Source organism: Osmerus eperlanus, chromosome 26 (genome assembly GCF_963692335.1).
Source record: "Osmerus eperlanus chromosome 26, fOsmEpe2.1, whole genome shotgun sequence".
Classification (NCBI taxonomy): Eukaryota; Metazoa; Chordata; class Actinopteri; order Osmeriformes; family Osmeridae; genus Osmerus; species Osmerus eperlanus.
Window position 1 is genome coordinate 7,773,775 of NC_085043.1, and position 25,288 is coordinate 7,799,062.

The window sequence follows — 25,288 nt, forward strand, 5'->3', positions numbered from 1 at the left end:
CCACCCTCGCCCCTCCTCTTCCTCGGCGTCAGGGAGAAACTACGGTAACCACATTATGCAGGCGGAAAGTTCCGTTTTACAGTTGGAAATCCAGTTATGGAATGACAGCAAGATTTCAAGTTTGCGTGATTGACAAGCCTGTCTGGGGTAATCGATTTGAAAAATTGAAAAAAGTTAGTTACTAAATTCGAACACGGATAGAAATTAGAAGCGATTTCTCCAACTCGACAATCTCTTGTTTACCGCAACAGTGAGTGGAGTCGGAGTGGTTGTGTTCTGTGCAGCTGTTGGATGCACACAGTGGTAACACCCAGTAGCAGGTAAATGGGACTCATCCAGTATTTAGGAGGTCTAAATAAAAGAGACTGCCTCAGCTCTGGCCCCTGATCCACACCAGAGACACCAGCACACCTGCCCCAGCCCATCCTGCACTGACTGGCAGCTTCAGTTCCTGCAGGGAGTGCGTGAGGAGCGTGTGTGTGTATAGTATAGCATGAAGGTATTCATGTGCGGGTGTGTATAGTATGTATTTACGTGTGTGTTTTATATATGTATGTGTGTATAGAGTATAAATGTGTGTGTGTGTGTGTAAAGTAGTTCCAGGGAGCCAGAGGAGGACAGGATGCTCTCCAGAGAGGTCTGAGACCAGCTGTAGGGTCAGGGAGAGAGCTGGAACACAGGACCAGGCTAGTGCTGGCACTGTAGGCCTGTGTCTGGGCACGTCCACAGGATGTATACATAAAAATTGGATAGGGAACTCACACTGAATCAAGATTATGTCCGGAGACCCTTATGGGAATTTTTATCTCGAATACAAACACACACACACACAGCCAAACGCACAGATAAACACACACACACACATTCTCTGACACACGCGCACAGCACGAGGGCGCCCACACTATGGTGAGTGACTTATGCTATATATTTCTGACGCCGCACGTCAACATTTCACGGCGGCGGGGAAAACGGCGCTACCTTTTTAATCTAGACGCGAACGCACCGGATCTGTCGACACGGAGGACAGAGCGTGTCACGGAGTTATGTCTCTCTTCAATGTATCCACCCGCCAGGAATTTTAATTGGTCTGTCTTTGCTCCTTCCTCCCCGGGCACCGAGGGGACGCGCTGCTCCGGGTTTCTCCTCCAGCCCCTCGGCTATGCCGCCTCGGCTCCTCAGCCCCGCGCCAAATATGCGCGTGGCTCCAGGTTTCGTGTGCTATTGTTAAACATGTGTGTGGGGTGAGGTTGGGGGGGTATGGGGGGGGGGGGGGGGCGGTCGGGTATGTGTATGTGGGACTCACATACACATACACGCCCCCCCCATACACACATACACACACATGCGCGTTTAACAATAGCACACGAAATGTGTGTATGGGTGCATTTGTGTGTCTGGGTGTGTGTGTGTTTCTATTAAGCTGCAGGGTGAGCGCTCCAGGCTGCTCTCGTTAGGTACCTGTCAGTCAGATGAATACTCCTGCAGAGAGGGCCAAACAGGGTCCATACCTCAGTAGCCCTACACCACACACACACACACACACAATGAATAATGATACAATACACAATGATGATACGAGCATTGTCTGTAATACACTTGGCCACTCCCCACGCCAACAGGAGAGGCCTGCCTCATGTTTAACATGGGGACACACTGCCCCCTAGTGGTTCTAAAGCACACTGATCCTGTGTGAGCAGACCCATCCAGAAGTCATGTGTTGCCAGATGTCCTCTTTTACCCAGACATGTCCTCTTTTCGAGACCAAAAAAATGCGCCCGGCAGGGATTCCAAAATTGTCCGGGATTTAGCCTCATCGGATATTGTGTTTCTCTGGGTCTGTCACAAACTATTCAACCTTACAAGTTTTGGAAAGGGTATCTCCCTCACGTTCCACCTTCTTGAGCGAGCTCTGACTGTAGAGAGAACTGTAATTTTGATCAGATAGTGCGGCATGCAATACACGACCAGAGACCCCCCCCCCCCCCTGTCCAGATATCTGCAATTGATTTAGGTAGTTGTTGCTATTGTTGCTAAATTCAATACATTCGAGGGGGCGGAGGTTCAGCTCCTTCAGGCGACCCCCCCCCCCCCCCCCCCCCCCCAGTATCAAGCAGAGAAGACTGATTTTCTCACGATTTCAAAGCCTAATTTAACATACTTGTGGGTGTTTTTTTTATTTTAATTTGGATGGGTAGTTAACAATACATTCTGCTGTGGTGTGATGAACTTAAAACTCATTTTCAGTTCTGCTTTACAGCACCTTTAAGTACCAGTAAGTAACAGAATTTATATGTTTTGCTCTCTATCATTTGCTAATGAGTTAGAAGTAAGTGTTGAGAAGGAAGAAGAATGAGGAAGTGTGTTGGTTGCAGGGTTCGCCTCACTTCTCTGGTAAGGAAATGCAAGCCCTTCAGTCTTGACCAGTGATGGGTTTCTGGGAACACAATCCCCCCCCCACACACACACCCCCCCTCCCACCCCCTGAGGTAGACACAGTACTGCAGATCAAGGCCGTAGCCATGGAGTCAACATTGGGGGGGAAGAAATCTGCTGGGGAGTCTGAAGGTCCCCCCCTGAAAACGTTTAACGATTAGTTATGAATATGATACATTTTTTTAATGATAATTTCAGACAGCATGCGTAGTTGCCTGTCGTAGCGTAGCACATTTATATTTAATTTATATTTTTATATCAATATATTGGGGGGGACATTTTGACCATCCCCCCCAATATATGTTATGATTACGGCCCTGCTGCAGATACACAGCATGATTACTGCATGCAGAGCAGCCATGGCAGGTCCAAAAAGTTTGAATTACAACTGTCTTCCTGTGATGGAAAAAGTTGTATTTCTGTGGTTTTCGGTATGCTCAGTAGGACATTACTGTATGTCTGTATCCCCAAGTATCATCAGTCTTGCTGTTTGCATAGATATGTATTTTACTGTGAATGTGTGAATTTTTTATCTCACCTCCCTGTGGTCTCAGCTGCCCTGGCAGAAAGGAACATCCTTGCTTTAAGTGGTGTTCCGTGTTTCAACGTTCCTTGTCTCCTTGTCTCCTTGCCCTGTCTCCTTTCCTTGTTTCCTTACTGGAACACTGGGAGCCTGGTTTCACACTCAATGACATTTGGAGCCAGCTAAGCACGTCGACCTGGTTAGAGATCGAGTAAGCAGATCATGTCGCAGTTTAATAACATCCATCAGATATCTTCTGGTGTTTGACTCCATGAGTCTATGGAGTCCATGATGCAGGGGTCTGCAGGCACTCTGAAAAGTATGTTTTATTTGATTAAATGCATCTGAATCTGATCAAACTTTCAAAAGTGTCCAACACAATCGAAATGCCTGTGGATTGGGCTACGAATGAGAGAGAAGAGTTATAGGGTCCGGTTAAACAAGGACTACCTGTTCAGAGTGGCGTACATAATATACACTTCCTGTAATGTAAAGCAAGGTAGTATACATACTGTGACATCACTGGCTGAGTCAGTAGATGCTAGGTCTGAGATTTGAGGAACACATCCAGGAAGCTGGGCTGACAGATAAGAGCAGGGTGAAAACGCACCGTAACAAGAAGTAAACCAGACACTATTTCTTCTAATTTCTACTCTCTGTTACTTTCCGTGTTTGATCAGGACGTATGGTGTCTGGACACACCAGATCTTCATGATATGGCAGGTCTCGGTGGGCCGAAGGTCTTGCTGCTTTGGGCTGGGCTTGGGCTTGAGGGTCTAAAGTGCATCCTACCACAGTAGCTGTGACAACGATCTGACGAGGAGTGGTTGGAAAGCCGAGGGGGAGAGAGAGAAAGAGAGAGGAGGAGAGAGAGAGAGGAGGAGAGGAGGGGAGGAGGAGAGAGAGAGAGGAGGAGAGGAGGGGGAGAGGAGGGGAGGAGAGAGAGAGGAGGAGAGGAGGAGAGAGAGAGAGAGAGAGAGAGGAGGAGAGAGAGGAGGAGAGGAGGGGGAGAGGAGGGGAGGATGATGAGTTAATGGGCGGCAGGTGTGTAGGAGAACCAGCAGGGGGTGTAAAAGGGACAGGGACCAGGCCGTGGCTGTGGCCGTAACACACCAGTGCTAAACAGAGAAGTGTAGTCAGAAGGCAAAATTATAAATTAAAACTCCATTAGCAATAGGCTACATTCATTAGTAACACTCATTAGCACCACCAAGTTAGCAAACACATCAAAGAAACTCAATACAATTAAACTACACTGTTGCCACATGTTGGGAAATAACCCAAACACAAGCAATATAACAAATGTAATGAATGCAAACTTTACAAGCATGAAACACACTATTGTGGTCACCTAGACGATTCTAGGTTGTGGTTCAGTGAAAGCACAGCTTCTTCAATAGGCTATAATTGTTCAATCCTACTTGAGAAAGGATACTGTTCACAGTTGTATGAGTCAATAGGACATTACCATTACCTGAATGACTTGTAGTGATCGGGAGGTTATGCCTGTTCTGATGATGGTATAAACCATGTTAGATTGTTGGTTCTATGTGCATTGTTTGGTTCTCCTCTCCCTTGTCTTCTGTTTCTGTGTCTTTGTTTCTGTTGCAGGATGGCAGGCAGGTAGAGGAGCTGTGGTTGTGCCTCGGTCCTTAATAAGCTCTCCATTACTAGCAGGAACATCATCACTGTTTGCTTTTTAGTTTGTAATGATTCTCTACACTTGCACTGACATGCCGCTCACATCCAACCGTTTCTTTGTAAGCACTTTTTATTAAATAATACTATATATTAACAAAATATATTTCTGTGGCTTGTCACTTCCTGAAGTTCCTAAGTATCTATCTAATCTTCCTATGAACCCGGTTATGACAGCTTTAAACAAGCACTGGTTGGCTACACACCTCATGCCGGGCTATATAGTTCTCAATAAAGACATTTGATCATATATGAAACATGTAGCCTATTGCACGACTTGATTTCACTCAATAAGGTTTCAAAAAACACATACACACATACGCGTTTAACAATAGCACACAAAATGTGTGTATGGGTGCATTTGTGTGTCTGGGTGTGTGTGTGTGTCTGGGTGTGTGTGTGGGTGTGTGGGTGTGTGAGTGTGTGTGTTTCAGCTAGAATCGAGGCCTGCCTCACAGACATCTCCGCCTGGATGGCCAAGCACCACCTCCAGCTTTGATGTTAGTTTATTTCCTCCAGGAACTCAATGACACCTATTGAAGGACTTGTTGCACTTGTTGGTTAGTTGTAACTGATTTAGCTACTTATACTCGCTGTGAATTATATAATTGTTGCTTGCTTTCCTCCAGGTACACTCTGGGCACTTTCGAAGATCATGTAGTTTAATTGTAACTTGTGTAACTACATGCTCTTCTGGTTCTACCCCTGCCTCATGTTTAACATGGGGACACACTGCCCCCTAGTGGTTCTAAAGCACACTGATCCTGTGTGAGCAGACCCATCCAGAAGTCATGTGTTGCCTGATGGGTTTTAGCTTGCAGAGTAGCACAGTAAGGCGTAAACAGCTTTGTTTAAATTGAGGAAATACGTAATTTCTCATGAAGATTTGTCAGTGACTCCAAACAATAAAAATTTTATCATACAGATGGCTCAAACATCTACGCTGTAGACTTTAAGTTTCCAAACACGAGTTCAGTAACAGAGTTTTCTTTTTGGTTGTTGCTCTTTATAATTTGCTTATGAGTTAGAAGTAAGTGTTGAGAAGGAAGATGAATGAGGAAGTGTGTTGGTTGCAGGGTTCGCCTTACTTCTCTGGTAAGAAAATGCAAGCCCTTCAGTCTTGACCAGTGATGGGTTTCTGGGAACACAATCCCCCCCCCCACACACACACCCCCTCCCACCCCCTGAGGTAGACACAGTACTGCACATACACAGCATGATTACTGCATGCAGAGCAGCCATGGCAGGTCCGAAACATTTGAATTACAACTGTCTTCCTGTGTTGGAAAAAGTTGTATTTCCGTGGCTTTCGGTATGCTCAGTAGGACATTACTGTATGTCTGTATCATCAAGTATCATCAGTCTTTGCTGTTTGCATTGATATGTATTTTTGTGTGCTCGATGTGAGTTCATTTGGTGAAACCTCGGACCTTGCGTGAGCAGGCCCCATGCTGACGTGTAGAGGGTGCAAGCGGAGGAAACACTGGGAGCCTGGTTTTAAGTGTGAAACCAGGCTCCCAGTGTTCCAGTACGGACACTAGGAAAGGAGACAGGGCAAGGAGACAAGGAGGCAAGGGACGTAGAAACACGGAACACCGCTTAAAACAAGGCTGTGCCTTTCTGCCAGGGCAGCTGTGACCACAGGGAGGCGAGATAAAAAAGAGAACGAAAAAAAAGAAACAGTGGTAGATATGCTAGCTTCCTTTTCCTCAGCTTGCACCCTCTACACGTCAGCATGGGGCCTGCTCACGCAAGGTCCGAGGTTTCACCAAATGAACTCACATCGAGCACACTAAAATACATATCAATGCAAACAGCAAAGACTGATGATACTTGATGATACAGACATACAGTAATGTAAGGTTTTAAGAGGGTAAAAGGATACTCCCACCTGTGAGAGGAAGAAAAGAAGCCCCCAGAGAAGAGGAGAGGGTCGAGGCCGTACTTAGATAGGCGTAGCCACGGTGTGAAACAAACAGAAAGAAAAAGAGTCAAAAACCAAAAGTGAAAAAAACAGATGAGGGAAGTGAAGTAATTCTGGACAAATTTACACATTTCTCAGACTTTTTTTTCTGGCCACAGACACTGTACAGACAAACGCAAAGGTTAAAAACAAGAGACAAACAGTTTACCATATTCTTGAAACGAACGCAATGCCCTTAATGAAATCTGTATGTACCTCCTTTGTCAACGTAGAATGGTCAAATGACCAGAACATTTCAAATATTTTAAAAACATATCTAAAAACTCACTCTGATCTACAAGCAATCTCTATCTTTATTTTACATCTCACCATCTCACTTCTACTTTCTCTCTCTCTACCTCTCCTTGCTCACTCCCTTACTCTCTACTCTTCTATAACACTCTACTACACTATATATCTCCTCTATAACACTCTACTACACTATATATCTCCTCTATAACACTCTCTACTACACTATATATCTCCTCTATAACACTCTCTACTACACTATATATCTCCTCTATAACACTCTACTACACTATATATCTCCTCTATAACACTCTCTACTACACTATATATCTCCTCTATAACACTCTACTACACTATATATCTCCTCTATAACACTCTCTACTACACTATATATCTCCTCTATAACACTGTACTACACTATATATCTCCTCTATAACACTCTACTACACTATATATCTCCTCTATAACACTCTACTACACTATATATCTCTTCTATAACACACTCTACTACACTATATATCTCCTCTATAACACTCTCTACTACACTATATATCTCCTCTATAACACACTCTACTACACTATATATCTCCTCTATAACACTCTCTACTACACTATATATCTCCTCTATAACACTCTCTACTTCACTATATATCTCCTCTATAACACTCTCTACTACACTATATATCTCCTCTACAACACTCTCTACTTCACTATATATCTCCTCTATAACACTCTCTACTACACTATATATCTCCTCTATAACACTCTCTACTACACTATATATCTCCTATTTAACACTCTCTACTTAACTATATATCTCCTCTGTAACACTCTCTACTACTCTATATATCTACGTAAGGCATGGAGAAACACTAAGCAACAGGAAATGATGTAAGAACCGCGCAGAGATCAGAGTTGCGTCCCTCAGAAGAACTGACCCTCGTCCATCCACACCTTGGGGTTGGACAACAGCTCACAGATTATGGATCATTCTAGATGGAACCGTAGTTCTAGCAGCCATCTGCTGTCGGCGCCTTTCCACCGACAGTAGATCAAAACTGAAGTGAAGTTTTCTGGTAGTTACTTCCGGTATTAGTCAGATATGTTCCAGTGCCACTACTGTGCTCTGTGGAAACCCCCACACAATACAAATCCCAGTGACATTTAACTTATCTATTATAAGTTCATCTGACAGCTATTGCACTACGCACAAGCCACCTTGATCTCATTTGCACTATGCTGCCCATTCATATTCTTATTCGTATTAATATTTTTAATTGTTTTCATTTTTAGATTGTTTAGTTCTTAGAATGGGTTAAACTATTTTACTTTTTTACTTTTAATTTAAGATCCGTATATGTTTATTTTTTGCACCTTCCTGCCACAGTAAATTCCATGTTTGTGTAAACCTACATGGCGAATAAACCAAATTCAGATTCTGATTCTGATGCTGTGGTCGGATCTAGATTCTTAGTTGAATCTGTCCTGTGGGTGCAGCCTAAGCAAACGCATGTGTCTTGGAAGGCTTGGGGGAGTCAGGTGGCTGAGCGGTTAGGGAAGCGGGCTTGTAATCAGAAGGTTGCCAGTTCGATTCCCGGCTGTGCAAGATGACGTTGTGTCCTTGGGCAAGGCACTTCACTCTACTTGCCTCGGGGGAATGTCCCTGTACTTACTGTAAGTCGCTCTGGATAAGAGCGTCTGCTAAATGACTAAATGTAAGGCTAATGTGTAGCCCTGGGCGGCTGGGCCTGAGTTTTCTAAAACTTTTTTCATTCATGCTGAGCATGACTGCGATTCAGGGGGCTCACCGTCACATAACCCAAAGGTTCATAACGAACCATCGTTGTGTTTACCCAATTTTACCCAATACAAAATGTTTTTAACCTTCACAATGTGGGGGATCTGAGACAGCCCAACGGTTAAAAGATAATGCTTCACTTTGTTTTTGTATGCGTTAAAGTTGTCGAAATACGACGGTGGGTCACAATGACTGATGGGTCAGAATGACCCGAAGATAACACAAGGGTTAAACGCTTGAGTGGTCCAACATATTAACTGTTTTGTAGACCTCAATGTTTGTGTTTGTGTTTCTTTTCATTTCACCACTGGTGCTGGGTCTAGGCCTCGGACACACAACCCTCAGAAGGACTCTCCTCACCTGGTTTCCATGGTTTCTCCCGCTTGTAAACATCAGTAAAGGATGCTCACCCATCAAACGCCAAACCCTAGGTAGGGAGATCTCAGGGATTTGAAAAATCAGATAACGGCTTGTTTAGAGAACAGTTCCTTTCTGCAGAATAAAGTTGTGTTTCTTTTTTTTCCCCTGCTTGCTGTGACTCACTATCTTTCAACCTCCTGATTCCCTATGTTCGCTTTTGTCGCTATGTTCACCAACCCCCAGATACCTTCTGGATAAACAGGATCATGTCTTATATCCGAAATCACACCTTGTCTCAAGCAGGCAGATCAGACCTTTCAGAATTCCTCTCCCCTTACATTTACACTCTTGTGTTTAACAGAAGCTTTTATTCAAACCGATGTATGAAAGTGTATGAAACAGTCGTAAGTGCGGCATAAATTCAAGAACTGGAAGTGCTCTGTATTACATCGGTATTACAGTGGTGAAATTTCAAGGAACATCTTCCTTCTGTCCATGGGTACATCCGTTTTCACTTTCCCCTCCTCCTCTGGACTCTGAGTTCAGAGGTGATTGGAGGAAGTGCTCGACTGTTTTGGAATGTCTCATTAAGTGATAGCGAGTGTGTTTAACTTCTGAATGACATTTGGAGCCAGCTAAGCACGTCGACCTGGTTAGAGATCTAGCAAGCAGATCATGTCGCAGTTTAATAACATCCATCAGATATCTTCTGGTGTTTGACTCCATGAGTCTATGGAGTCCATGATGCAGGGGTCTGCAGGCACTCTGAAAAGTATGTTGTATTTGATGAAATGCGTCTGAATCTAAATAAAATATTCAAAAGTGTCCAACACAATCGAAATGCCTGTGGATTGGGCTACGAATGAGAGAGAAGAGTTATAGGGTCCGGTTAAACAGGGACTTCCTGTTCAGAGTGGCGTAGATAATATACACTTCCTGTAAAGTAAAGCAAGGTAGTATACGTACTGTGACATCACTGGCTGAGTCAGTAGATGCTAGGTCTGAGGTTTGAGGAACACATCCAGGAAGCTGGGCTGACAGATAAGAGCAGGGTGAAAACGCACCGTAACAAGAAATAAACCAGACACTATTTCTTCTTATTTCTAAGTTTGAAACAGAGGCTCTCTGTTTCTTTCCGTGTTTGATCTCCATCAGGACGTATGGTGTCTGGACACACCAGATCTTCATGATATGGCAGGTCTCGGTGGGCCGAAGGTCTTGCTGCTTTGGGCTGGGCTGCTTGGCTTGGCCAGATGTAAGTACTCATTTTCAAGTGTTCATAATGTTGTTAGCCTTTGGAATAGCTGGAATATTGTGGCTGTAATGCTGTACTTTGTTAACGCTCACATCGGGGGTTATGGAAGTCCTCAAAAAGGCAAGAATCAGAGTTTCACGCACATTTGTTAACGCACACCATCAAGTTTAGGCAAGCAATGTTTTAACTTGTTGCACTTGGTATGGCGGTTTCGTACTGGATATTTTTAGGTAGGATAAAGTGTCATATTTTATACAGTATTCGACCATCCCATTATATTCTTGTCAAGCTGTGTAAAAGTGCACAGAATTTGACTACAATTCTGAAAGAAAGACCTCAATCTTAATTCTTCCTAAAGATGCAACAGCAGCTTAAGAGAACATCCTTAATACGTAGCAGCGATTACCAAAGCGTGATTTTTCTTCGAATTGTCTTGAAACCAAAAATGTGAAAACAGTTTATGTACATTTATTACACTATTTACACTGCTGACAGATGAAGTTATAAGTCCTAAATTGTACAGTTGAAAAAGGATTATGTGAGTGTTGTGTATCTAGCTGTGTGTACGAGTGTGTGAATGTATATTTGACATAAATGATAAGCTATCGGGAATGAAGAGATGGTCTGGGTGTGTCCCATTAAGAGGTTATGAAGTGTGGTTGTATGTGTACGTGCATGTTTGCCTGTGTGTGTGTGTGCAGGCGCATGTGTGTGTGTGTGCACGCGCATGTGTGTCAACTCAAGTTCCCATTCCTCCAGCATGGATCCCAGGCCACTAGGATGTCATTTCTACAGTGTTGTTGTTTTTCTGCACACTCTAAGATTTGACCCAACATATAGTAACATACAACATACGGACAACATACGGATGCTTTTCTCCAAAGCAATGCACCCCACCTAAGGATTCGAACCTGCAACCTCATGATCTGCAGTCAAATGCCCTACTACTGAGCTGTACCTATCCCCTAGAATAGGGTTCACAGATGTCGTCAGCCAGTAGCATGCACCTGTAGCGTAAGCTGAGAAAAACTGGCATTATTCTGATCACAGTGCCGCCCTTTCTGAGCAGAGGTGACAGCTACCGCGTGTAAAACACAAGGCTTGGGGACTGGTGGTTGGGGAGCTCACAGTGTAGTCGCACAGCCCTCTAGTTGACCACTTCCGTGTTCCATTTTAAGCTTGTTGCCTGCACCTCCTGTCACAGGCTGAAACTGAGCACTTCCTGTTGAAAGCAAAGATGGAGTTTTAAGAAATTGTTTAGAAAAGAGGAAGCCTTGAAGCTCCGAAACGTAGAAGTTGCTTTGAAATGATCAGAATCACAACCATCTGTCTGTCTGGGCACTGGTGAAGGATTCTCATCATTAAGACACCTAGTAGTAAGGGAGAGAGAGAGAGAGAGAGAGAGAGAGAGAGAGAGAGAGAGAGAGAGAGAGAGAGAGAGAGAGAGAGAGAGAGAGAGAGAGAGAGAGAGAGAGAGAGAGAGAGAGAGAGAGAGAGATGAGAGAGAGAGAGAGAGAGAGAGAGAGAGAGAGAGAGAGAGAGAGAGAGAGAGAGAGAGAGAGAGAGAGAAAGAGCCACAGAGAGAGATGTGGTTGATGCTGAATGCAGCTCGCCCCTGTCTCTCTGTTCTGGGATGATCTTTTACACGTTACATTCTGTGGGTGGTTTCACACCTCCTCAGCCCTCATGTCATTGAGAAGAAAGACTATGACTAAAGAAGAAAGCCATTAGGCCTCCACGAAAAAACCAAGGCAAAACGAGTCCGCCATTTCACAGTCAGACTCTCTGAAGCTTCCCCTGTTTTGATAGCATTTTCTCATTTTCGTTACAACTTTCTCTGCGGAAGTCTATAACCTGAAGGGTTATGTTTACAATTTGTGACTTTGATGATATACGGTATGAGAAAAATAGGATGTACTGTATCCCTTGATCCCTGAACAGACAAGTGGCAGGTAGATGAGGTGTGTAAATATATACGAGGGTGAATTTGTGTTTTGGATGTTGTGTGGTTTTCTCCTCCTGAACCTGGTTTATCAAACGCCGTTTTCTAAAGAAGAAGAAGAGAAAAAGAGGGATAGGCTTGATAGATGTGATAGAAGTTACAATATTTTAAATGTGTAAACAGCTATAACATGTACGTGCAGTTATGACAGTCAAAACATGTACTGTATACATGTTATACTAGCATGACAAACTAAGAAAGAACCAAAAACACACAAGGTCTCCTTCGTCAGCGAGTGGGTGGAGGAGAGAGGTGTAAGAGCACTGAGCATGCATCTCCAGCATCGCAAACAGAGCTTGACTCAACCACATCCTGGGGCCTAACAACCTGTCTTTCAGCCTCCAGATCCATCCGCCTTTCCCGCTCTAGTGCCTCTGTGTGACTGTGTCTGGGCAGCAAGTCCATTTCAGCGGAGGCAACCACTGTAGTTTATGTATCTTGTAAATATTTTGAGTGTACGGTTTATAAGTCTTGTCGACATCTTGTCAAGAAGGCCTAAAGTAAAGAACATTATTTGATACAAGAAGGGACACAAGTAGGAATTCTATGTTAAGATCTTCAAATTATTAAAGTAAAAAGAAAAGAAAGATGCCAAGAAAAAAAAAATATATACTAGTCACAACTGATGATGTGAGATGTGCAGATGTCACAGGCATGCACGAAACACAGCTCAAAGCCTCCGGTAGCGCTAGCACGGAGAACGAGGCAGGAAACTGCGGCAGGCCTGCTAAAAAGTAGCGCCTGCTCGCGCCGGAGGCCTCGTTGCCGCGGCAACCCGGAGCGTGCCTCTCTTGCTTCTGTGTTGAAAGGCACCACGCGACTACTGTAGCAACACCATTTTCCTCTGCCGGTTTTGCACCATGGGAGCCCTGCACGGGGCTGGGAGGAAGTAACAGTCAGACAGATGCAGTGTTGTTGACGAGGTGGCGCTGGTGTTGGCGTGATGATGAGCTCATGCTCTGCTTGTTTTTCTGTTTTCAGGTCAGTTGTCAGAGCCGATAAGTGGTGTGTTATGTTTTTTCCCCAACTATTCTGTGTTTATGAGTGCCTCTCATTGATAAAAGCCTATAGGGACTACGTTGTTTGATGCATTTGTTTGAGTGACCAGTTGATATCAAATGGCAATCACAGACAGGAAGAAGCAGTGAGATGATCGGATAAGAAGTAATAGGCCATCTTTTAAACAAATGACGAGCAGTTGTAAAAAAAAAAAAAGAATCTTTTAGTTCTTAATCCCCTTGAGTAGAGATGCGTGTATCATACTTAAAGACACCTTTGTTTAAACTGACATGGTTTGGTGACAGGCCCCACTCCTCCAAGCACTCCTCAAACCTTACCCACAAACAACTCCACCTCTCAGGCTTCGAGCCAAACTGCACCACCAAACGGTAACGTATCTCTCCCTTGCTTCCGTCTGTCTGGCACCCAGAACACTCTCACACCCAAGCCCAGTGAAACGTGTTGACCCTCCTCTCTATCTTAATGCTGTCTTCCATTTTGCAGTCCGTAAGCAGGCTGAGCTCTTGACAACGACACCCTCTTACCTTCCAAGCACCTCCAACCGACAAACACACCATTCTGCCCCAAACACTGTCGCCCCCAGCCAGGCATTAGCCGCAAGCACCTCCACCACTCAAAATCAGTCCTTACCTACCCCACCTACCCCCATTCCAACCTCTCTTGCAAGCACCCCTCCCAGAACCAAGCCAGTCATCCCCACCACAGGTTGTAGCCTTCTCACTGAGATGGCGATTTACGATATCTAACCGACATCACTTGTAACCTCATGCTCTGCTTGTTATTGTGTTTTCAGGTCAGTCATCACAGCCGACAGGTGAGTTATGTTTTTTCCACAATTATTCTGTGTTTATGAGTGCCTCTCAATGATAAAAGCCTAGGCACTACATCGTTTGAAGCATTTGTTTGAGTGACCAGTTGATATCAAATGGCAATCACAGACAGGAAGAAGCAGTGAGATGATCGAATAAGAAGTAATAGGCCATCTTTTAAACAAACGACGAGCAGTAGTAAAAAAGAAAAAAGAAAAGGAAAATAAAGTTCTTAACCCCCTTGAGTAGAGATGAGTGTATCATATTTAAAGGCACCTTTGTTTAAACTGATATGGTTTGGTGACAGGCTCCAATCTTACAAGCACTCCTCCAACCTTACCCACAGACAACTCCACCTCTCAGGCTTCGAGCCAAACGGCACCACCAAACGGTAACGTATCTCTCCCTTGCTTCCGTCTGTCTGGCACCCAGAACACTCTCACACACAAGCCCAGTGAAACGTGTTGACCCTCCTCTCTATCTTAATGCTGTCTTCCATTTTGCAGTCCGTAAGCAGGCTGAGCCCTTGACAACGACACCCTCTGACCTTCCAAGCACCTCCAACCGACAAACAAACCATTCTGCCCCAAACACTGTTGCCCCCAGCCAGGCATTACCCGCAAGCACCTCCACCACTCAAAATCAGTCCTTACCTACCCCACCTACCCCCATTCCAACCTCTCTTGCAAGCACCCCTCCCAGCATCAAGCCAGTCATCCTCACCACAGGTTGGAGCCTTCTCACTGAGATGGCGATTTACAATATCTAACTGACATCACTTGTCCTCGCTGCTAGCTGTCTGGCTAGCTTGTTTTGTACTTCTTTTTAGTGGGTTCCTAATCTGTGTGGTCTATTTTTTCAGGCACCCAGACTGCACGAAACTGTGAGTTATTGTTTCCTTCAATTTGCATTGTTAGTCACTTTGTCGTTAAATGTGTAGGAACTGCTGTAGCAACGGTATCCAAACTGGATAGTTCTGGCATATTTTAGCGACTAGTTAACCTCTTGAAATGTATCACCAGTATTCAGGCCATTAAGAAGCTACAGTACACATAAACTACCATACATAGAAAGTATACAGTAGTACACTGTAATTTAGTCACTATCAATCAGAATTGAAAAGCGTTCCAGATCCATGTGAACCATCAGAAACATTTGTCTTTAACGTTTCGGTTTCCAGGCACATATTCGGTGGAAAACATCGAACATGGCTTACAGATCAAGATTGCCAGATCGAATACATCTGACCCTGTCGACTATGTCATCAGTCTCACCGAGATGTCAGGCAACAGACGGAATTTTCAACGGAAATGCACAGGCATTCCATCAGACAACTCCACTTTCAATACACTCTGTCCGATATATATGTTGCGGCCATGTACCAACTACAGTGTGATGGTGAATTATGGAAATGAGACCTGTGAACAAAGTGTGAAACAGACTGTTCGCACTGGTGAAATTGGTACGTAGAAATCTGGGTTTCTTGGCACAAATTTGGTCTCAGATCAGGTCTGTCATGTTCCTGGTTCAGATGTATTTTAATGTGCGTTTATCACTGTGATTTAGAGTACACAGAGTAAAAAAATAACAAATCTCCTTAGAATATACTCAGAAAAAGGTACTACAACATAAATGAAAACATAAAAATGACTAAAATCAACATTTCTGCATTTCAGTTGAAAGCGACATCAATCCCAATACTGTGTGTGTCCCAGGGTATCTTTGCTATGAGAGTAAATGGGATATTGATGACACAATACAAACCAAAAAGGCTTCCATTAAAACATGCAATAATACTAATCGCAAGTGTATCAAGTTAAACGCTGATGACTTTTGCTCGGAACTGAAAACATACTTCAGCTGTTTGCCTTCCAACATTATCAAAACACCCATCACCCTCGGTAAGCCACGGTTCTTCTGATAGTAAACATATGTTCTTATGTCTGAAATGCTCTATCTGAGTAAATTAATCCCTTTTATAATAATTCAAATATTGATTCTGTTTTGTTTTTATCTCTCTTAGATCTATTTGAGAGAAGTTCAGTCAACATTGAAGTCAAAACTTCAAATACATTTCCTGTTCAAACAAATTGGACTAACAAACCACAGCACTGTAACGACAGTATAGAACTGGATTATTCCTGTCAGAGTAAGCAGAGAAATGTGCTTTACTTCACAACAATGTATCATAGTGTTTGTCTGTGACACTGTAAAAAGTGACATGAATCAGTAGTAAACCAATACAAAATAACATGATTTGTCTACTGTGTGGGTTACAGCCACAGGAAAAGGTGCATCTAATGTGAACATCTCTATGTTGGAGCCCTACACCAAGTATGACTGTACTGGGCGTGTCAAACTCAACAATCAGACAACAAATAAGACCACGTCCTTTATTGTCAACGTAGACTGCGGTGAGTTGAAAATGACTAAAGAAAAATTACAGGATGGAGTCCCTGAATGTCAACCAACAATCTGGGGGATCAACAAGGATGCAATGTGACCATTGTCTACTGTTTATTTCAACAGGTTTAAAAATTGACTTGTCTAGCCCTACCCAGAGCAATACATCTATTAGCCTGAGTGGGAAGACAAGCTCTGGAAACTGCCTCAAAGAACAGCTTTTGAAGCTCTCATACAGGGGCTGCTGTTCGCCAGTGAAGGACAAAACAGGTAGAGGCCCGTACGATTTTCCTATTTGAAAAGCTCCTGTGAAATAGTGGGACCTCATCATAACGTTTTGTTCTTCCCTTAGAATGCAAGGCAGAGACAGAGCAATATCAACACGGCCTTGTTGAGATCGAAGGATTGATAGCATATAAATATTATAACTGTTGTGTAAATCCATATTACAATGGCCAACCAGTGAAGGAGAAAACATGTTATAAAATAAATACCAAACCTGGAAGTAAGTATCTGCTACTAATTAATAATGACAAATTATTAATGAATGGAGTGGCTATGAATATTTAGGCCTAGTCAATGTTGCTCTGCAAACAGTAGACCTAGCTGATGATCATCATACTTACATTGTATGTCTGCGGGGGTCCATGCTAAAATCTAATCTTTCTGTATTTCCCAGTTCCTGGAGCAGTCAAGAACCTTCAACCGACTTTGCAAGAAAACAATTATTACATTATCAAATGTGATGACCTAGAGAAAGATAAATGGAATGGAGAGAGCATTACATACATAGCCTTTCTCAATGACGGACAGGAAAGGAAGGAAAGGAAGAACAGCATCTGCAAATTTCATTTCAAAGATCTTCGCTATTCCACAACTTACACACTAACTGTAAATATTTCATTATCTTGTGAGATTCAAAAAATTACAATATTTGTACTTCGAGGGAGAACAGTTGGAGTAACCATACATTTGATGTTTTTAGGTGTTTGCTTTCAACGGGGAATTCAACAGTACACAGACAGAAAAGAAATTTGCCACTCGCTGTAAGTAGGCTAATTGTTTTTCCTTGCCCAATATCACGTAGGACTAAACACCAATATTTTCCCAGCTTAGTTTTTTTTTTTTTTACTGTATCTGGTGGCCCTGTCGTTTCTTACCGGAATGGGCATGACTTATGTCCCTGTGATGTCGTCTTACCCCTCTCAGACAATGACAAAGCTGCCATCGGGATCTTGGGTTTCTTCATCATCCTCACCTCCCTCGCCCTCATCTTCGTCGTCTACAAAATCTATCTTCTGCATCGCAAGAAGTTCGGGTAAGTCCACTATCGCTGTGTCACGTAATGCGCCGGCGTTGGCATGTCCGCCTGATCGAGATTTCATGTTTAAAGGCCATGAGCCTATTTCAAGTGCATCGCTCCATGGCCTTCTTCCATTTTTGCGGCGAAGGTTAACACTCTCATTTCGAACGTACTCCTATTCTTCCCCAGCAACAACGATGAAACTGTTGAGATGTTTGAGCAAAGTAAGTGAATCTTTCATTAGTCCCTTTCTTTGTGTCTCTTCAGTGTCAATCTTTATTGGGAACAATGTTAAGGGAGCATGGAGCACAATGCGTGATCCACTTAAAGCGGTCACTGGCAATATCTGAATAAAAAGGCAGGAGATGTCCCCAGGACTTAATACGTGAATGTTCATCATAAATCGTTTGAATCTAGAACCTTCTTTATACAATTTGTTTACGTATTTTGCTGATAATCGGCCGATGTTTGCCTAGGCAACGAGGACAACCTGCTGAACGTGGAGCCCATTGTAGCAGACCTCCTCCTGGACACCTACAAGAGGAAGATAGCAGATGAGGGTCGACTGTTCTTAGCCGAGTTTCAGGTGAAACTTGGAACCCCTCTCTTTCCTCGCTTATTTCTTCATTCATTACTTCACTTTAGTAGGCTACACACCTTTTCGGTTTACAAATATGTATTTTGGGGCTTGATTTCATTTGATATGCTCTCAAACTCTCAGATGACTGTCAGACTGTTGACAGACTCAGACTGCTGTAGCTTTGATTTCATTTGTTAATGGTTAGTGGTAGTCATTTCATCTACACTACTGTTTATTTACATTTACATGTCTCTCTCTCCCCCCAGATATCTGATTGTTTACAATAAAACATAAAGTATTTGTTGATATATATATGCCCCCCTCATTTTAAGATTGGATAACATTATGGCTATGCAACTGTCAACAACCATTTCCCCGTTTTGGCCAACTCCTCCTCTCACATAGTCGCTGTCTCCTTCTAGAGCATTCCAAGGATCTTCAGCAGCTACACAGCAAAAGAAGCCAGGAAACAATGCAATCACGCCAAGAACCGTTACATCGACATCCTGCCTTGTGAGTGAACAGCAGTGTCAAACCTTCTGCCCAGAGCATTTACATTACATTAAATTTAGTCATTTAGCAGGCGCTCTTATCCAGAGCGACATACAGTAAGTACAGGGACATTCCCCCGAGGCAAGTAGGGTGAAGTGCCTTGCCCAAGGACACAACGTCATTTGGCACGGCCGGGAATTCGAACCGGCATAGTTGACCCAAACAGATCCAAGGGAGGTCCACCTGAAAGCGTCCCGTCATGGTGCGTCTCTCTTCGTTGTTTTGTCAGATGATCACAACCGCGTCCAGCTGACTTCTGGGAGAGGAGAGACAGGATGGGACTACATCAATGCCAGCTTCATTGACGTGAGGAGGATCAGTCAGACTTGACTGAGAAAGCTGTTTGTCTTTTTTCACATTTTCAAGTCGGCCTAGACCACGTTTCTGTCAGGAAGGTGTGGTGTTACTAAGAGAGACGGATCTTATGTTCCAAACACAGAGGCTGATGTTGTGTGTCTCTTTTACGACAGGGTTACAAGGAATCAAAGAAGTACATAGCAGCCCAGGGTGAGATCTTGTGTGTCTGAATATTATATATATATATATATATATATATATATATATATTCAGTCATTATAATCATAACTCATTTAATCAACTCACTGAAGTCTGTAGTATTGACAGATGTTGTGTTTGTTTGTGTGTGTGTGCATTGTAATGTGTGTGGGTGCGCTTGTGTGTTTGTGTGTGTGTGCATATCGTAATGTGTTTGTGTTTGTTTGCAACAGGTCCGAAGGAAGAGACTGTAGCTGATTTCTGGAGAATGATCTGGGAGCAACAGTCATCCATCATCGTCATGGTGACCCGTTGTGAGGAGAGTAACAGGGTAAGAGGACAGCTCTCATCATTATCGTCATGGTGATTACACAGACTGCAGCTGTCACTGTTGACAGCTGTTCCTTTTCATTTCCAACAAGTATACCCTACCTAAACAAGAAATACCAATGGTAGGATTGGTAAATTTGTATATGATTATGGAACAAATGATGATGTTGACAGTGGAGGTAGTGATGAAGGTAATGATGATGATAATGATGATAATGAAGATGATGACGATGTTGGAGGTGATGATGAAGATAATGATGATGATGATGTTGGCAGTGATGATGTAGATGACGATAAAGAAAGGGATGTCGATGATGTGCTTGCAGAATAAATGTGCCCAGTACTGGCCGTCTGCTGAGCACGAGGCAGAGATCTTCGATGAGTTTGTGGTGAAGCTGAATGGAGAGGACCTCTGCCCCGATTACATCATCCGCCGTCTCAGCCTGACTAACGTGAGTCTCCAGCTCTCCGCGGAAACATCACTCAGTATACTGTATGCCTTCCTGTTCTCCCTCTCGTATCTTCCTGTGTGTTCATGTGTGTGTTTGTGTAAACACATGTTTGTGTGTGTGTGTATGTGCTGTGTGTGTCCGTGTCCTTTCAGAAGAGGGACAAGTCGTCAGAGAGGGAGGTGACCCACATCCAGTTCACCAGCTGGCCGGACCACGGCGTCCCAGGGGAACCCCACCTCCTCCTCAAGCTGCGACGCCGCGTCAACGCCTTCAAGAACTTCTTCAGCGGGCCCATCGTCATCCACTGCAGGTGGGGCACGGCCACTAAGAGCTCCATGTCATGCATTTAAGTAGTGAAGGCATTATGTAATACATGTCCTATCGTGTGTGTGTGTGCTTGGGTGTGTGTGTATCTTTGCATGTGTATGTGTCTGCGTGTGTGTCCGAGTGGCGTGTCTGTGTGTATTATGTGTGTGTCTGTGTGTATTGTGTGTGTGTCTGTGCGGGTGTGTGGTGGGTCTGTGTGTGTACTATGTGCCGTGCGTGCAGTGCGGGAGTGGGTCGTACTGGCTCCTACATCAGCATAGATGCTATGATGGAGGGTCTGGATTTGGAGGGCCGAGTGGACATCTATGGTTTTGTGGTCGGGCTCCGCAGACAGAGGTCCCTCATGGTCCAAGTGGAGGTAAACATCTGCTGGAAACACACACACACACATATATACACTCAAACACACATAGATGCGTACACACACATAAACACAGTATGTGACAAATCATGCATGTGTACAGGATATAGGTGTGATAAATATAAACAAATCTGTTTGTGTGTTTGTGTGTGTGTGTGTGTGTGTGTGTGTGTGCAGGCCCAGTACATTCTCATCCACCAGGCTCTGATAGAGTACAACCAGTTTGGGGAGACAGAGATCCCCCTGGCCGAGTTTCACTCCACACTTTGCAGGCTCCAGAATACAGACCCTGGCAATGATCCCTCCTTGCTGGAATGCGAATTCCAGGTCGGAACTCTTGTGTACCTAGACCTACTCTGATTGATTGATTGCTTTTGTAATTGATTGCTTAACTTAGAGGTCGGGTAGTTAATGAATTGACAGGCACATTGATGGGGTGCTTGATTGATCCTTTGAATGATTGGTTGAAAGGATGTCCATTTGTGATTCAGAGACTTCCCAGGTACAAGAACTGGAGGACCTTCAACATGGGGACCACCGAGGAGAACAAGAAGAAGAACCGTTACTCCTCAGTGATCCCTTGTGAGTGCCCCCCCCCAACAGGGATTCTGCGGGGAAGAACTGCAAACAAGCCACTACACATGCAGTCTGGGAATCCACCTCGAAAACAAGTGACATGTTGAGTTCAGTTCCCTGTTTCAATCTTGTAATGGGTTTCCCCCCCCTCCCCCCCTCCCCCCTTTCCCCTCCCCCCTCCCAGATGACTACAACCGAGTGCTGGTCAAGATGGAGGACGAGAACAGCCACGACAGTGACCAGGAGTCGGATGAGGACGAATCGTCGGACGAGGAGGAGGAAACTTCCTCCGTGTACATCAACGCCTCCCATATAGACGTGGGTTACCATGCCAACGCGGTTCTATGATGTCACGGTTCCGTGGTTCTATAATGGGTCCTGGGGGGTTCATAACATGTACCTGAGGTTTTATAATGCGACCTGTGGTTTTTATTATTTGACCTCTGGGGTCTTATAATGTGACATGTGGTTCAATAATGTGACCTGTGGTTCTAAAATGGGACCTGGGGTTCAAAAGAGTTGACCTGCATTTCTATAATGCGACCTGTGGTTTTATAACGTGCCCTGTGTTTCACGGATGCAGGGCTACTGGTGTCCACGCAGTCTCATAGCAGCGCAGGGGCCTCTTCCCCACACCAGCGCAGACTTCTGGCAGATGGTGTACGGGAAGAAGAGCCATGCCCTCGTCATGCTGTCTGACTGCACGGAGGGGAACCAGGTGAGCCGGCACACGCACGCTCCACGCAGCCCGCAGACCCTTACAGAGGACTGCAGCACTGAAATCACGTGGGGTGCGTGTGGTGTGTGTTTGTGGTGTGTGTGTGTGTGTGTGTAGGAGTTCTGCTCGGCGTACTGGGGCGATAGCAAGATGACATTTGGAGAAGTGGAGGTGGAAGTGACCGGCACAGACGTGACTGCTGCATACACAGTGCGCACCATGCAACTCAGACACGCCAAGGTACCGCTGTGACTACACAGAGATCAGACGCAATCCCCTCGCCGTGTGAACTCTTCCTTTCCGCCATTTGAACGGCGAATGTCCTTTGAAATGCGGCCCACTGTGCTTGCAGAGGAAAGAGAGGAGGCAGGTGAGGCAGTACCACTTCCTGAAGTGGGCGGGGCGAGAACTCCCGGAGAACAGCCAGGAGCTGACAGACATGATCAGGAACATCAAGCAGGCCTGTGGTCGGAGCCAATCAGAGGGGAGCGGGCCTATTGTGGTTCACTGCAAGTGAGTGACGGCCTCGGAGAAGAATCGGGTCTTCTGGGACACGCGAGTGCTTCCATACTGACATCTCAGCAGGAAATGATGTATCACTTCAAACTGAATTCATAATCTTCCCCCATCCATCCCTTCGTCCATCCTTGTCTTCGTCCATCCCTTCATCCCTCCCTCCTTTCAACCCAACCACTCTTCCACAAAACCTTCATCCTTCCCTTGCTCCCTCCCTCCATCTCTCCCTCCCTCCCCCCTCTTCTCTCAGTGATGGCTCCTCACGCTCGGGGGTGTTCTGCGCCCTGTGGAACCTTCTGGACTGTGCCGAGACTGAGAAGCTGGTGGACGTGTTCCAGGTGGCCAAAGCACTGCGTAAGGAGAGACAGGGCATGATCACCAAACTGGTGAGTCCAGCCTCCCCCCACAGGCCTCCAGCCTCAATCTCACCCCCCCCCCCACAGGCCTCCAGCCTCAATCTCTCCCCCCCCACAGGCCTCCAGCCTCAATCTCTCCCCCCCCCACAGGCCTCCAGCCTCAATCTCTCCCCCCCCCCACAGGCCTCCAGCCTCAATCTCTCCCCCCCCCCCCACAGGCCTCCAGCCTCAATCTCCCCCCCCCCCCCACAGGCCTCCAGCCTCAATCTCTCCCCCCCCCCCCAACAGGCCTCCAGCCTCAATCTCTCCCCCCCCCCACAGCAAAGTGCGGTGATCTGCTGTGCTCTGTACTGACTGTATACACTGTTTGTATTGTATGTCACTTAGGATAAACGAATACAAATGTCAATGGAAGTTATAATCTAGGAGCTACGGACCTTTTTACGCAACTTGTTACACAGGACCTGTTACACACCCTGTGTGTGCGCCTGTGTTTCTGTGTGTATATATATATGTGTGTGTGTGTGTGTCTCAGGAGCAGTACCAGTTCCTCTATGACGCTCTGGATGGAGCGTTTCCTGTGCAGAACGGGGAAGTGAAGCAGGCCGCCCCCTCGGCCGCGTCCGTCCAGATCGTCAACGAGACCCAGCCAGAGCCGGCAGGCAGCACCGCAGCCTCCGACCAGCAGGGGGCAGGCAGCGCCGCAGCCTCCAGCCAGCAGGGGGCAGCAGCGGCGCAGCAGGCAGAGGAGACTGTCCCCCTCGTGTCCAGTTCAGGGAAAGACAGGGGCAACTCTGAAAGCGAGGGGGGTTCTGAAGAGCCCAGGCCGCCCTCTGAGACGACCCCCCTGGAGGACACCAGCAACGGCCCTCTGGTCACTGTGGACCTGTGAGAGGCAAAGAGGAAACTATGCTAGAGATACAGTGTTCCAAATAAGAGGGGACCCGTCGTGTATATGAGTGCTTTTTACCATTTGTAACCTATCTAGACCTATCTAGGTGAAAGTATGAAAGTTTGTGTTTAAAATAGACTACTGAAATCTTACTGTAGGATATGAGTTTGCTTGGCTTCATGGCTTGATGAATGTATGTAAACGTACTTATGTTTGTAGATTTATATACATTGTTTATGTATAATGTGCATGTTTTTATGTTTTATATGGAATTCTATACTATAGTGTAATTTTGTGACTTGGCAGATTTTAATTTGAAAACTAAATTATAAGTTAGGTTATCCTAATTGTACTTAAACTTCCAAAATGGTTTGTTGTATTTTTTCAAGCAAAGTGAAACTAACTTTGCACTACTTGCTGTTTTCAAACTATGAGATGTTTCATCAAACATTGATGTTACAAAATTACAAAAATGCGTTTTATGTAGTTAAGCTTAAATAGTTGGTTGATAAGACAATATGCTTTTCTGTACTGCAGTACATTTCTATAGAAATAAAAATTATACAAAATTATATTTTCGAGTTTCTACTGCTGTGTCCTCTGCTCTGCAGTTTGATTCACATTCAGACGTTTCTTCCACACCTTGTCTGATAATCTGATAATTTTAGCTCCTCGGTAGCGGTATGTGAATACTTTTTAAAGGGGACCAATTCCAATACCACCATTGTGTTGCGTTTCAATACCGCCATCTAGTGGTTTAATGTGAGCATTACACGTGCAGTTCTCACAATAAACCACTAGATAGCGATGTTAAAGCGCTGTACTATGGAAACGGATTTACTTTCTCGATTTACGATTTACAGTTTTAAGTGACAGCTCCATTGTGCCGCGCTTCAATACCGCCATCTAGTGGTTTAATGTGAGCATTACACGTGCCGTTCTCACAGCGCGGCACAATGGAGCTGTCACTTAAAACTGTAATCGAGAAAGTAAATCCGTTTCCATAGTACAGCGCTTTAACATCGCCATCTAGTGGTGTACTGTGAGAACGGCACGTGTAATGCTCACAGTAAACCACTAGATGGCGGTATTGAAGCACGCCACAATGGAGCTGTCATTTAAAACTGTATATCGAGAAAGTAGCAGTAGTCTACAGTAAATGAAGCGCTGTGAGACACAATATCCTCCAAGTACTGACAATACAGCCGTGTGAATTAGATAATTTAATTGTGGCCACTTAACCTTATTAAGTGCACTTATAAGAACATGTACGTTTGTTAAATCAGTTTGGTCTAACTGGCTTTGAACCACACGGTC

At 44.7% G+C, this 25,288-nt stretch overlaps 1 protein-coding gene across 3 annotated transcripts; it reads left to right on the plus strand.

Moving 5' to 3' along the window:
* The first annotated feature begins 10,035 nt into the window (after positions 1 to 10,035).
* Positions 10,036 to 24,543, plus strand: ptprc (protein tyrosine phosphatase receptor type C). 3 transcript variants are annotated; one of them, XM_062452611.1, is made up of 31 exons: positions 10,036 to 10,279; positions 14,095 to 14,115; positions 14,457 to 14,501; positions 14,617 to 14,838; positions 14,973 to 14,993; positions 15,291 to 15,572; positions 15,787 to 16,011; positions 16,134 to 16,259; positions 16,390 to 16,524; positions 16,640 to 16,783; positions 16,866 to 17,018; positions 17,193 to 17,404; positions 17,499 to 17,559; positions 17,723 to 17,831; positions 18,006 to 18,040; positions 18,293 to 18,402; positions 18,819 to 18,909; positions 19,178 to 19,254; positions 19,419 to 19,455; positions 19,677 to 19,774; positions 20,100 to 20,225; positions 20,378 to 20,535; positions 20,775 to 20,910; positions 21,091 to 21,240; positions 21,405 to 21,495; positions 21,674 to 21,807; positions 22,073 to 22,207; positions 22,325 to 22,447; positions 22,560 to 22,720; positions 22,974 to 23,109; positions 23,615 to 24,543. In XM_062452611.1, the coding sequence occupies exons 1-31, from the start codon at positions 10,216 to 10,218 to the stop codon at positions 23,969 to 23,971; spliced, it is 3,975 nt and encodes a 1,324-aa protein (XP_062308595.1). In that variant the 5' UTR covers positions 10,036 to 10,215; the 3' UTR covers positions 23,972 to 24,543. The 3 variants fall into 3 exon arrangements, with proteins under 3 accessions (XP_062308595.1, XP_062308594.1, XP_062308597.1); XM_062452610.1 differs by having other exon boundaries at positions 14,457 to 14,838; XM_062452613.1 differs by lacking the exon at positions 14,617 to 14,838.
* Positions 24,544 to 25,288: the final 745 nt, after the last annotated feature.

Excerpts from the sequence above, each read along its gene's own strand:
- ptprc (XM_062452610.1), top strand. The coding sequence starts at position 10,211 with ATGATATGGCAGGTCTCGGTGGGCCGAAGGTCTTGCTGCTTTGGGCTG. Across the intron at positions 14,839-14,972 it reads GCCAGTCATCCTCACCACAG|GCACCCAGACTGCACGAAAC; the intron begins GTTGGAGCCTTC and ends CTATTTTTTCAG. Across the intron at positions 17,019-17,192 it reads AATAAATACCAAACCTGGAA|TTCCTGGAGCAGTCAAGAAC; the intron begins GTAAGTATCTGC and ends TGTATTTCCCAG.